Source organism: Dermacentor andersoni, chromosome 10 (genome assembly GCF_023375885.2).
Source record: "Dermacentor andersoni chromosome 10, qqDerAnde1_hic_scaffold, whole genome shotgun sequence".
NCBI lineage: Eukaryota > Metazoa > Arthropoda > Arachnida > Ixodida > Ixodidae > Dermacentor > Dermacentor andersoni.
The window spans coordinates 49,821,543-49,835,251 of record NC_092823.1 but is presented as its reverse complement, the minus strand read 5'-3'; the positions used below and the strand labels follow the sequence as shown (position 1 = coordinate 49,835,251).

The 13,709-nt window shown below is 43.6% G+C and overlaps 1 protein-coding gene across 2 annotated transcripts in view; it reads left to right on the top strand.

Annotated features, from left to right (window-relative positions):
* LOC126543413 (membrane metallo-endopeptidase-like 1) overlaps positions 1-11,399 on the top strand; it is a 42,105-nt gene extending 30,706 nt beyond the window's left edge. Inside the window, exons 11-14 of one of the 2 annotated variants that reach the window (XM_055062300.2) lie at positions 4,958-5,026; positions 8,072-8,173; positions 8,738-8,778; positions 11,251-11,399. In XM_055062300.2, the coding sequence (XP_054918275.2) occupies positions 4,958-5,026; positions 8,072-8,173; positions 8,738-8,778; positions 11,251-11,398 (360 nt within the window). In that variant the 3' untranslated portion in view covers position 11,399. The remainder of the gene's footprint in view (positions 1-4,957; positions 5,027-8,071; positions 8,174-8,737; positions 8,779-11,250) is intronic. The other variant, XM_055062301.2, reaches the window with a different exon arrangement.
* Positions 11,400-13,709: the final 2,310 nt, after the last annotated feature.

Below are 13,709 nucleotides of genomic sequence, written 5' to 3'. Positions count from 1 at the left end.
TCGGCGCATGGTAGTTGGGACACCATGTATGGATGCCCTGTAAGTGTCCGTCAAGCATGACAGACTGCTATGTTTTTATGTTTTGTTGGTAATATAAATTGTTCTTGACATCCTTGGCACCTGAAGGAGAATTTAACACGTAGCACTCATACACTCTAAGAAGAGTTTACACTGTTTAGGGGGTATATCTGCCCCACAACAATTATCGTCATCTGCCTTGCTTGCGTTTTATTTCTTCAAAACGCCGCGCCCGCTACTTTCTTGTCGGCAATGCTATGTCATGCTGATAACACGCATGCCGTTCGTTACTGGGAAGTACCAGGCTCGCAGCGTTAAAGAAAGGAAAGGCGGACAAGACAGATGATCTTTATTGTTGTGTGGGAAGATACGACTGAAAGGGTGTAAACATTTCTTACAGTGTACATCTTGCCGACGGTATTACAGGGAACACGTGCATTAGAGACAATTTTCGAAGCATCTGTCACTGATTGGCTTTTGTCTGTGCAAGGCTACAAGAATTCTTGAAGAATTCTTGAACTCAGCATTATCGCTTGTATCCAAGGGAAATATCGCTATCGAAAAAAGCATCCTAAAGAGAACATGGTCAAGAATTGTTAAAGTTGTAGGTACAACAGGGACGGCCGTATATCCGAAATGACCCGAAAAGCATTGACAAACATCTATTCGTAAACTAAATATTGCAGTTGTAGCTGTAAAGCAGCCCCACAACACTTTTTATCGGCGTCAGGCTAACATTTACCGCGAAAAGCGAAAATTTTATAAATATTTCTCAGAAAAGGCATTTCCATCCGTTTAGTAGACGCGGAGTTACCAGGCTTCAAACGCCGCATTTTAGCCCCTTCACGGTGCTCCCGCTCGTTCAACGACTTGCACTGCGGGGCTGCGGAGGCCACTGAACGGCGCGAAGTCTGAATCTGGTTTTAGATTTTCACGCAGAGGCCGCTACTTCCGATTTCAGCACCTGACAATATACTAAACTAAACTTTGAGGATACCACCTAACAAGGCTTGCCGAAGTTGCTCGTCTGCAGTAACCAGTGCACCGGACGTTTTCCAAACTGGCTGCTTTTGCAGGCAACAAATGCACACTGACGCCGGTGTTTCGCGTTCCCTTTCAAGAAAAGGCTAGTGAAGCATGTCTCGCAGAAATTTTACAGCTGCGAAAATAAGAAACGCCACGTTCACGCTGCGCGTCGACTTGCGTTCAAGTGCGTCAGTGAGTGACAAATTTTGCACACAAAACGAAGCGCTCTCTGGAACACGTCGACGCGCTCTTCGATAGCGGTGAGCCAAGCTTCAGTGACGTCACATTCTCGCGCAGCGTAGGAGGCTGCACAGCGCGAGCAAACGACGGCCACCAAATATCAGAAGTACAAAACTGAACTGCTGCGTAGAAACTCTGAAAGCAGTGGTATTTTGCAATATTTCAGCACGTCAGGTATCTTGAATATTGTTATCTTTTCTGGCCATTGAGAAAATCTTTCTGGGGAAGTTTCCACACATCTCGCCAATAGTCGACTGTGCGCACCATATGTGCAGTTTACATGGCAGGGGTTTCGCGGAGCTGTGGGAAAGCATGATCAATCTTTACATGGGGACTGTGCGGTCTCCACTTCATGGGATTGAGTAATATTTTGCTCGGGTATTTACCGAAGCGTTTTGTTGCATCTGGTGTGATTTATTTACCACGCTCACAGAGTTTTGCAGGGCCCCTTCAAGGAAACGGCCAAGAATTTCGGCTTGAAACTGTATATGTAGCGTGGAGACCTCGTACACTTAGAGTGAATTCTTGGAAGTACCTGTCTTTCAAGTGTTAATTGTCAGGCAGTAATTATTCACGCTCACCAGTTTAAGGTTGCCAGCGCAATGACTCCGGCTCGGTTATCCACGTGCGCGGTTGTAGTGAGTCGGAATGTGTACGAGCACAGCGAAATACTTACGCAAGAACAATAAACGCATGCCAGGTGCCTCAATCTGTATATGTTGGAGTAATCAGCTTCTCTTCAGAATGACTTGTGATCCAGAGAAGTCGCATAAATCTATTGGAATTTTTCTAGTGCGATGTGATTGCAGTAGCTTAATTACTTGGTCATAAACACAAAGGCGCAGGTGTCATGGTCCCACTCCAGTAGCGCGCTTTACGCACAATAATAGGACACTCTAGCACTTTTGAGGAACGAAAGGTTTCGAGATGTACTGCTGCATTGTTGCTATAGTCAAAAACCTTTCCTAATCGTTGACAGAAAAAGCTCACTAATAAAACTGAAGCAATTCTGATGTCCGCTAATAACTTTGAGTTGTCACTTAGATAGGAATCAAGTGGTTGTTTTGCTGGCACGAGCAGTCAAATGGTGTACGCATACGCTCTATGGATGAAGTGTACAGAACAATGAAAGTGAACGAAAATAGAGAGTAAGTCAAGAGTAAAACAGGCATTCTGGTAGATGGCCAACCGTTCGGTTCTTTACACAACGCACTTCTTCAGCTAAGGCATGCCATCTTGTTCTTACCATACAAGGTGCAAATATAATCTAGGCCAAAGCCGTTAATAAAACGAAAGATCTAGTTGGGATAATAGTTATGTGACACCGAACCAAGTGTCCTCAAGAAAACGTATTGATAGTATTTTTCATTTGAATGAGATTCGGTAACGGCTAACAATAGCTGCGTTTAACTATCGGCGAATCCTTCTGGCAAACCTTCCCGTTCAAGAAACGAGAAACTATTTTTGATGAGTTCATTATTTGGGCCAGATGAAGTATGTATGGCGAAGGAGCACAGCGATATTTTGACATTTTATTGTTAATTGTTGTTCATTGTGTTGATTGGTGCTTCCATGTAACGATCACAATATGCTAAGAACGACCGTAACGCTAGTTCCCAGCATACTTCATTCGGCGTATCTATTGTTCATTTACGATCTTTTAACGTTTACAAAAAAAATCGATGTTCGTAATTTAGTTCGGAAATGAGGTGTACAGAATAAGAATACGTCAATAAGGCTACGTATATGTGTAAAATTAGGGTGTCGTAACACTTTGCATTAGTAGGATAGAATTTCACGCTTTACCAATCATTCTAAACACCAGAATAAGCAAGTTCGTTGTTTTAAAGCACATGTAAGATGGTGGGCGCCATATTTATAATTGCTTTTGCGGTCTAGATTGATGTTATCTATGAATACAATCTTGGTATCCTTATATTCACGGCTGTGAGTCTATGCCTTGATGTTAGGCGCCTACCGCTGTGCTGCCACATAGCCTGCGTTGTAGATTTTTTACAAGCAATCTGCGCCCCAGGCACCAGGGGCCGCCACAGGCCCACTTCCATTGAACGCCTTCCAAATACGGCGTAAGCACGCATCAGCCGCCATCCTACACTCCAGCAACATTCCGTCGCGAGAGAGTGAGAATCGTTTAGTACTGTTTACATAAAATGTGGCAAAGCAGAGGGAAGGCATGCTTTGTCGTGAGCTGCATGAACTGAGACAAAGACTTGAATGTGTGGTTGGAGACTGCGTGCGAGCTTAAGCCTCAGGTCCACATGGAGTGCCCATATTTACGACCGTTCGCCATGCACAACTTTCCGCAAGGTAAACAAACAAGCTCTACTATTGGAACCCATTGCCGGCAATGACTTCCGGGCTGACACCCCCTACGGCAACAACACAGCGTTCTCGCCACCACAGGAACAAAATATTGCGGAATGTTGAACTGTGACCTTGTGATCTGTGATAAGCACGCAAGTTAGTGCTACGTCCCCGACCCCGCCCCCCTCCTCAAGCGTGCCTGAAATATCCCAGCAATTTTACTTGCCTAAACATCGAAGTCAAACATGGAGTAATAGGTGGGCAGCACGAGTTTTCTATCTGCAGCGGAAATCAAACAAAAAGAAGGATCGCTCCGCCACTTACAACATTTTGTCCACGTGTACGTGAAAAAATTTAATCTGTGTTTTAGGCAAACAAAAGTGTTCCCAAGTTATCAGACCACCGGTCGCGACAAGAATTGCACAGTCGAAACGAACCACCCTGGTCGGAGGAGGTCGAAAACAAGCACTTCACGGGCGCGCTTATGCAATCATTCCCGAACGAAGTTGTTACACATAGAGCTAACAATGAATACAGGCGCACGGCCGTAATAGCCCTAGAAATCTAGCGCTGTAAAGACTAGAATATCAAGGGTAGACCTTTGCCGATTCTTTAGCTGTTACACTAGTCGCCTTTAGCAGGTAAGCTTGCACACTATTAAGCTTGCAGCGCAGACAGGATGGATAAATAAAATGTATACTTAAGCTGGCGCTGCAGCGTTGGTCAAACTATTGTCTCGCCTACCCGCTCACTGCTCACAGTTGTGGCTGAAATAGTGGCTGTCTCAACAGTCCCGGCGGCCGTTGTGGCCGTGGCAAACGACCACGCGAACGCCGACCAGAAGGCACACATTGGCGGTCGCGGTCGCGTGAGTAAATATGGCGGCACCCATGGGTATGGTGCTGTAAATTGTCTAAAGGAAAGAAGAGTTTACGTTATGGTGCCTGTGCTAAGGTAATTCCTTGGCTCGGGTTATCTGCGAATTTGCTTTCCAAATACATGTGAAACACATGAATATGGTAATTCGACAGCTGTTTAACCTATCTGAATGAAATTTAAACGATATCAACGAAGAGCGGAACCACAATTCAACCGACTCTAGGAACACGTCTCATTTAAAGCTTTGTAGATTTAAAAAACTGAACTCCCGGCAAAAATTTCAAGAAAAATCTTCTGGCATATTATAAAATGAAGCACGAAGTTCACAAAACATATGTAAATCTGCAACAAAAACCAATAGCGCGGTTCAGTAAACTGTATCTGTTAAAGCATCCGAAGTTTATGTGACATACGAGCCTCTCTGACCTTTCTACTCAACCAACATAATGTGTGTGTCACTTTTTTACAGCGCAGGGGTGATGATGGCATTTTAAGCTTGAAACTGTTTGACCACATTGGCTTACGGACGTCATACAATGTAAGAATTCGTCCTTTCACTCCTTTCTGAGTACCAGCTTTACCTTGAGGCTATAATCATATCGTGAACGCTACGCAAATCGATAAGCATAGCGTGCACGTCCATAATCAAACTAGATGAAATAGTTCTGATGAGCTACCTTGGAAGTCATGAAGATTGTTGTGTTCAGTCCTTTTAGCCTGGTAATAGTTTGCAAAACTCGATTGGTACGTTCATACAATGCCTCTAATGCCCACGCAATCTGTGTAAATGTATACTGTGTCCCAACTAACGTCAACTAAGCTGTTCAAAAAATACGCTGGAAGATAGAAGTATAAAATCTGCTATGTTCGGTCGCTAGAGATCTTAACATCGAACACCGTTAGCCTTAGTATCGTTTCTTGCAGCGTCTTTCGTAAATGTTTTCTATTGTTTTCAGCTTAACTTTAGCTGCGGACACCTTATAGAATTAGCCATGATGTCTGTGTACAGCGATTAGCGCAATGTGGGTGATACAGTTCTAGGGCAATCGATCGTCATGCCGCCGTACCTATCTCTTTTTTCGTTGTGAACATAGCCTACAAAAATGAACAGCGATTCATTGTTCCTGCTCATAATGGAATATGATATTTTTTATGCAAATGCGTGCTACACATAAAAATGTTGTCTTTAGAACCAATTACAACAGTAATGACTCATAACTATCTCATAACTATCATAACTATCTGCCATATTACAGTTATGAGTCAAAATAGATTTAGAGTTTATGGTGCTTGTTAAGGCTGATGTCGCGTGACCAGTTTCCGGCTATAGAGGACGTTACGATGGGGATGAGTACTGTGTTTTTGAGTTCACATTAAAGAACACCAGGTGGTCATAGTAGGTCCACGATCTTCCTCAAAGGCTTGCCTCATGTTTTTGTGTGCGGCTCCAGGTTGTTAGGTCGCACAATTTCATTATACCGCAAGATGTATTTCAACTAAGCATGAAGTGTAGGGGTCTGCTTCGTCTCAGGCGCGGATAGTTGACAGTATTCATGCAACAAAGTATCGAGTGTCAGAAAAATTTCTGGCAGAATCCGTTTTACGATGGCCGTCGGTGTTAGAGCAATTGCCATTGAACCAATGCAGCCAAAGACGGTTGTACCCCCGTCAAAACGCGCCAAGGCATGCATGCAGCCTCGCTGCTTTCTCCCGCTTCCTTTCTGGATACGCTATCACACTAAAGCGGCACCCCAGCCAAGTCCGTGTGTGGTGCGTGTGTTAGTATACGAGTGATAATGTTTCCTTTTATTTTCGAGAATTTTTTTTTAAATCACCTGCTGCACATAGCATATTACTTGACGTAGAGCTGGATTATTCGAAGAGGAGGGCATTACTAGAAAGAGAAATCTAAACTGATAATTTATATTAGTAAACAAATGTTAACCAATTATCATGGTAAATAATTACTGTGCTTCTAATATAAATATTTACGAATATAGCCTGTGGAATTGCAAGAAGTATCCACTTGAGATGAATATCCCAGATGACAGCGGTTTCTAGATGTGATTTTCCCAAGTGTGGGACGAAATACAATGGCGTTCCAGGGGTTTTTTTGTGCTTCAATGTTTTGCGCAGTGACGTTTGAAGCTATTCTCAGGCAACTACGTGATTCCTCTGGTGCGTTTAGGCTTTTCTGTTTTCGTGAAATGACCGCGAAAATGCGGTCCGGGATGTCTGATGTAAGAGCGGACAAAATTAGTGGTCAAAATAAAGTTACGTAGTATTTTGCTGCAGTGTTGCTCTTAGCATATTAGTGCTACTATGACACAGTATCACTCCTGTATGTTAGTCGTCTCAGCGTAATCCTTCCTTCCTTAGTTCCCGCTGTGGGTAGCGAACACATTCCGGGTTTAGTTTGGTTTAGTTTAGTTTAATCACACAAGCTTGCGGCAACCTTTGCTTAGATCACCGTTTTCAATATAACTTCCTCTATAAGCTCTTCGTGCATATTTAAAACTGAAACGATTAATTTTGCAAGTTTAGGTTTGTTGGTACCTGACATAATAAGTAACTCTAGTCATAAACAAACACATACACACACACACACGCACACACAAACACACGCACACACACACACATACGCACAAAGACAAGAAACATACAAAGGCGTAGTCAATGATCACAGGCTTTCCTGCCTTTTCTCTTTTTTTTACCTAACATATTTATTCATAGGCTGATCAAGCGGTATTTGCCGATTGCTTTCCGGTAGTCCGAAACTGCATTCAATAGAAACAGCCCAATGGTAATCTGAGCAAAGATAGAACTTTTGAATTAAAAAGTTCGGCATGAGATTTGTTTCCAAGAAAATAGCGTCAAGCATGCTTGACGTTCGCAAAACCTGATGGTGCGAGGTGCAATTAATGTTTGAGATAAAGGGCTTGTCAGTGAAATGATGAGTTACTACTTCTCAAAAAGGTTTTGGTTTAATCTCATAAGTGACTCGAAATATGGGTGAAATAAAAATTTCACACTAATACCGCTTAGTCGACGCGAAATTTTGCGAATGAGCCCTGCGATCGTGTTTTATTTCCAAAACTGTGCAGACCCTCATTTACACGTTGGGGCGGTGATCTAAGATAGAAACATGGCTGTGATCGAACGAAAAAAGAAACAGACTGAAAAAGGAAATCTTCAGTTTCACATCCCTAAACTATAATATCGTTATTACACACGCGGCATTTATGAAACGACGATAGAATGAATACATATAGTCCAAGCGCGAGAAAACCAATGAAAATGAAGCTCTTCTGGCCGGACAAAAGCGAGTCATCGGAGCGCCATTCACAGCGCAAGACATCGGTCGCGCACGTGACTTATAGGTTTCGGTATTGTCGTCGAGTTGTGCTCTTCTATCATCGCTCTGCTTTTACACCATACTTGGTTTACGTTATTTTTCTCAAAACATGACGATGTACAGCAGCTTTCAGTAGAAACGCGGTAAGTAACTGTACACACTAAACAGTTTTAAAGCAAGTAGGCCAGTTTTAAATAGGTAACTGCTTCAATGTGTTTGGCCATGCAGGCGTTCATCGAAATGACTTCAGAAACTGGAAAATGTCGCGCAGAGTTTCAGCGCGTAAACATACAAAATCTTCAGCAAGAGTTCTTCACGTCATTCGCTAAGGTAAGCTCGCTATCCTTCGATGAAAACGTAACAGTAAGAACAGCATGCGGTTTAGGCATCGAGAATAACAGTCAAAAATAACTTTCTTTGGTAAAGAGCATTTAACATAGTGATTGTTTTTGTGCTTTGTCTTGAGAAGGCGGGTTAAAGTAACCATAGAAGACGTCGTCATACTGTGCTGGAGAAGTTAACAGGCATATAGTATAAGAAGCTACAGCAGTACTTTTGGAGGCGCCAGCTGAAGGCTGTCGCATATTATTGTAGTTATCTAAAAATGTTACCTAGACTGCAAGAAATAATCAGTCAAGAACAGTGACGAACAAAAAATAAGGTATCGCGATTGTTCTTTTGATACCATGTTTTGTTCAGTTACAATATACCGTGCAATGTTGCTTTTGCCTTTGTTATTTACCGTACAAAATCGTTTTTTTTTTCAAATAACCAGGAGATTAGCCTGTCATTTAGAGTATGTAGGGACCGAGATACCAACAATCTTTACTTAATGTTGCTAATGCGCAAAGCTGCAGATATCTTAGCTTTCATGATTGTTATTTACTTGATTAGAGACGCTGTGGACCTGAAGGTGACGATGAAAGTGAATACCGGTAAGATTACATCTATTTATTTAACCAGGTTTACTTCAAATTTGAATAATTTTGTAAAAGCTGCATACTATTGGAGGGTCTAGCCATACTTGGCATTTTTCAGCATGCAGCGCACTAGATTCGTGAAGAATGAGCTTTTTAATGTAGGCACAAATTTTAAAAAATATCTTTGCACTTCTTGTTCGTAAAACTGCTGAGTGTGTTTCCTCGTAACGGATAGTTCGGTTTTATTAAAATATTCGTTTTGCCACAACTAAGCGAGGCATTCTTGAATTCCGTGTCTGTTGAGAGACGTTTAGACAAAGCCCGAGCAGTTAAGCAGAATAGGTGAAGTTTAAGAGGAAGATTTAGCTCCGGAACTCCTGTCTCAATACACGACAACGGAGACACCATTTCGCTCCACAGCCACTGCACCTCGAGAAAGCATTCAACCGCGATCTGCATGAACTTCTTCAGACAATGTTTGAAGGTGACAATGCGGGCACCGCGAGAGGGGAAAGCGTGGTAAGGGCTTAGAGTGAATGCTCGACGAAGATCGTAATAGCTCAATTGGCGAGAGAATCTGCGTCGTGCGCTCGATGAGGCGAGGCTCTCTATTGGACCGCAGTTGCACGCGCACGCCTCTCGTTCGAAAGTCAGCCAATATCTGGAAACATTCGTCGTTCGCGTACCGCGTCACTTTCTCGTCATCTTTCATCGGCACAACTCGCGCTCTGGCGACGCCGTGCTGAGATGCACAGCGTCCGAGATGGGTCCACATTCCCCCGAACTTTAGCTGTAGCAGAGACGGCACTGAAATAAAGCAGAAAAAGGTAGGAAGAGAACGCTCTGCGCTGATAGCTCTGTTTGCATACGATGCTCTGCGCACTCTGTACGTGCATAGTAGGAATGCTAAAAGCAACACACAAGCACCGCTTCACCCGCTTCACCCGCTTTTTAGTTTTCCACGGAGAAGAAAGGACATCGACAATCCACGGCAACGGTGGGGATGAAGTCGCTGCGATCTATCGCATCAAGCTCGCGTTCACATTGAACACTATCGTCTCATCACCACCTGCTCACGCACCGGTCTCTACTTCATTCGCGGCGCTAGAACCATGCGTTAGGAGAATGCCAAAGCTGGGCGGCCTTGCAGTGTAAATAAAAGACGGACATGGGTTTTTGACTGCGATATGAACTGTTAATGGAGAGGTGTGGATCCCTCTAGTGGCGTCTTCGCCTTGCTCGTGCATCAGCTTCACTTGGACGCGTTTCTGCGCATTGCTGGCGCTTCGCGGGCCGCACGCTCTCTGGTAACGATCGGTGGCCTCTGTGGTTGCAGATGTTGCCGCTCGCCTGTGCGTCTGCCCTGCCTGCGGCACGCCCTTTAGCTATAGGACCTCACCTCGGTTCCTTCTGTACCAGCATTGGCACCTGACGATATTGCCCTGGTGCCCGATTACTCCGTGCCCGGACGGTGGTGGAGACCTGAACGTGTTCTGGAGTACATTCGGGGAAGCGACTGAATTGCGCGATAATGTCGCCTGAAGCTTGTACGGGTCGGGTGACTACTGTACCATTTCCGACATTTGTGCTTCCTTGAATTGCTTCCGCTTCTCGAGGAAGGAGGGTAAAAATAAGGGTGAGGAAATCGTTCACTTTCTTGCGGTTATAAAACTTAAAGAAAGTGCTGCTAACTTGAGCCCGTGGAACGTGCTGTCTTGCGTTTCTTTCTGGACTAAACTAAACAGCTGCGAAGGACGCGCTACCCTCGGATCCGCTCGTGAATCCTGGTCAACCTTGACCACGTGGTCTTCTGCCTTTACATGCACATCGGTCGTACGGGATTCAGTACCATATGGAACTACAATAGCTTAGTTTGCTTTCCGGACACTGTGGACTGAGGAAATTTTGGCTATATTTTGGAACTACTCCAGCTGCGTTACTTCGTTTTCTTGCTTGGATACGCATTATCACACCGTTGTGAGACACCGTTATGAGGCAAGCGTTAAAGGCTGATTTCACAACTTTGTGGCAGCATGACGCATTCTACGTTCTATGCATGATCTATTGCACTGAAAATAATGCTTTGTTTTGTCGGTCTATCTGGAAGAGCAAATATTTTTGAGCAAGCAAGTTAAAGATTGTCACAGACTTCTAGACTGAGTCCAGTTTGCCGAACACGTGTGTTAACTCGCAAGCTGGAAAAGCGCACACAATCATAAATGTTGTGGAGATGTCATTGAGCTTAGGTTTTATCAACCGGGTGCACGTGGCAAATACATGTACGCAGGCAGATCATTCCGAGTTAATTGCTTGCATAAATGTAGAAGCTTATGACTTTCATGACCCTTCAGCATGATTTGGCTGATCGCCATTGCATGATCTGTTGAAGTGGTAATAAAAAAAAATAAAATATATTCATTCTTCTCAGCTATGTCGTGTTCTTGTGCTCACACGACCAAACGTTGATGTTACTTTTTTTTTTTTCAGAGTTAACTTCGCACTGAGGACTTATCGAGAGTTCGCTTTGACGTTCAATTGCAAAGACGGTCAGATGATGAAATCGGAAGACGATTGTGATATAGAGCATCATGGACAGCTTTGTAAAGCACAGACATTAAATGTTTTTTCTGGCTGAAGGTTTACCACATATAACATTCAGTGCTTTAAAAATTGCGCCAAAGGACAGGTGTTCTCATACTGCGCATTTTGGGCCAGAATGACGCCTCTGCCCGAGGAGAGATTTGTGTTCTTGCGTCTTTTGAGCTACTAGAAGTAAACATAAGAATAACATTCTTTAGAACGCCCTTTGTGGCAGTTCACCCATTGCCAAGGCACTTGCCTGAGAAATAGGCGACTTGTACAATTCCTGCAATACTGTGTTGCCGTCAGGGGAAGGTGATCTTTAGACGCGATATTGAAGGTCAGACACAGGCAGGCCTCAGTCACCGCTCGCCTGTCCCACCACGTAAGCTTTCTGCTCTTTCACCTGCGTTGCGTCAATGAAATTCCACATGCAGACGTGCCACTCCGTGCCGCACTATGCAAGCTGTCTGCCTACGTGTGCAGTTCCCGCCATAAGGTACCCAAGTGCGCCAAATTCAATACGGCGCTTAGTGCATTCACGCTGATTGAAACAGTTAAGTGCAGCTGCTTCGATTCACCAGTGAATATATATATATATATATATATATATATATATATATATATATATATATATATATATATATATATATATATATATATATATATATATATATATATATAAGCACAGCGTACACATGATTAGTTATCCGTTTTTTGTCGGACTCATGGTTCCGTCCTAGTGAGCTGCGTCACGTACCTAAAGCTGTGTTGTAGGCGACACATTTCTTTAGCTAAAGATGCCTAGAAATGGTCACCGCAGCAAATAGACCTGAGTGTATCGTCGAATATTCTAGAGCTTAAAAAGAGATACTTCGGACGTGGATGACCATGCGCGATTGTTGCATCAATACATAAGAGACAAGATTATGCCTCACTTCTTGATTTGCTTCCTTTCTTTTTTCGTGCGGTTTGCTCTGAGTGAACTGGAAATGATGTAGGGCTCTAGAAAAAGTACTGGCTTTTGCAATCAAGGCCGCCATCACTTTAGTTTTGCAGAAATCAACAACGCGTTCATAGGCTAAGACTAGTAGCATGCCAAGTTGTTCCACCTGCCCTGCTGCCAGAGCTTGCGATCGGATGGCTATGTATGCGTATGTCATGCGTGTTTCAGAACGCTACAACAACCTCAATTAGACCTGCAGCAGAGTGTGCGTAGCTCACAAAGATTTTACCTGTGTCATGCGCTGGATAAGTATATCCCTCGCGATTTCGGTTGTAATTTAAAGTTGGCGGCATTATGCAACGGGTCTATAGCACTAGCTGATATTGTCAAAGGGGAGTTACGTCCATACTTGTCTAAAGCTAAACGATCAGAATCGCCGTCTTAAAAATTTTGTCGCTAGATATGGCGGCCCTTTTTTTATCTGTTTAGGAACACGTTCTATTTAACAGCAGTTGACGTTCTCACAAGAGAATGAACAATGTAGCAGCACTTTAAAAATGGCAAAATTAAGATTTTCCTAAAAAATGTCTTTCTAGATCGCACTGCAATTATTCAAGGGCTGCAATAGGCGGCCGAATTTGGCTGTACGGCACGTTGGCTCTGTGGTAATGCTGATTCAACAGTGCTCTCTTCTCACGGAGGTAATAGAAAGACGATTTCAACTGTGTTTGCGAAGTACATTTCTTTCTCATTTTTGGCACGACTCATTTGAACATGTCTTAATGCTGCGGTCCCTGCCTACTGACTAAGCATGTTTGATTGATCGACCTTTGTGGGCATAGCAGTAAATTATTGATCATTTGTAAAAAAATATCTATGATGAGAGTTAGAATGCAAGTATTGGGTTAAAAATTCCACATTTTATCTTTACAGAAGAGTGCATCTGCTGGAGGCTCAGGTAATTAGCGCGAAGCTTACGCGAGTCTGCATGCACCGCTGCCGTTTATCACGGCTTCTGAATAAATGAATGCTGCATGGCGTTTCAAATGAAACAGGAGGCAGCAAAGCAGCATTTTACCTCTACAAAAGTTAACCAAATTATCATTGGTCCTGGCAACAACGTGAAAAAAGCGAGTGCCATAAAATATACTTAGCCTCGCATGAGCGTCACTAGAAAATGCGCAGGCGTAAGGTGAGGCAAGTTCATTTTTCTTGCTAAAAAGTCAGGCAAAAGAAAGACCTGTTGAACATCGCTGGATTGATAACGTTAGATTTTGAAGGTAAGGACATATCACCTCACCGACCGCGGTTTCCCAGTGGCGCTATGGCATTGCGCTGCTTAGCTATCGATCCCGCGTTCGTTCCCAGCCGCAGCGGACGCATTTCGATAGAAGCGAAGAGCAAAAAACGCACGAGTGCT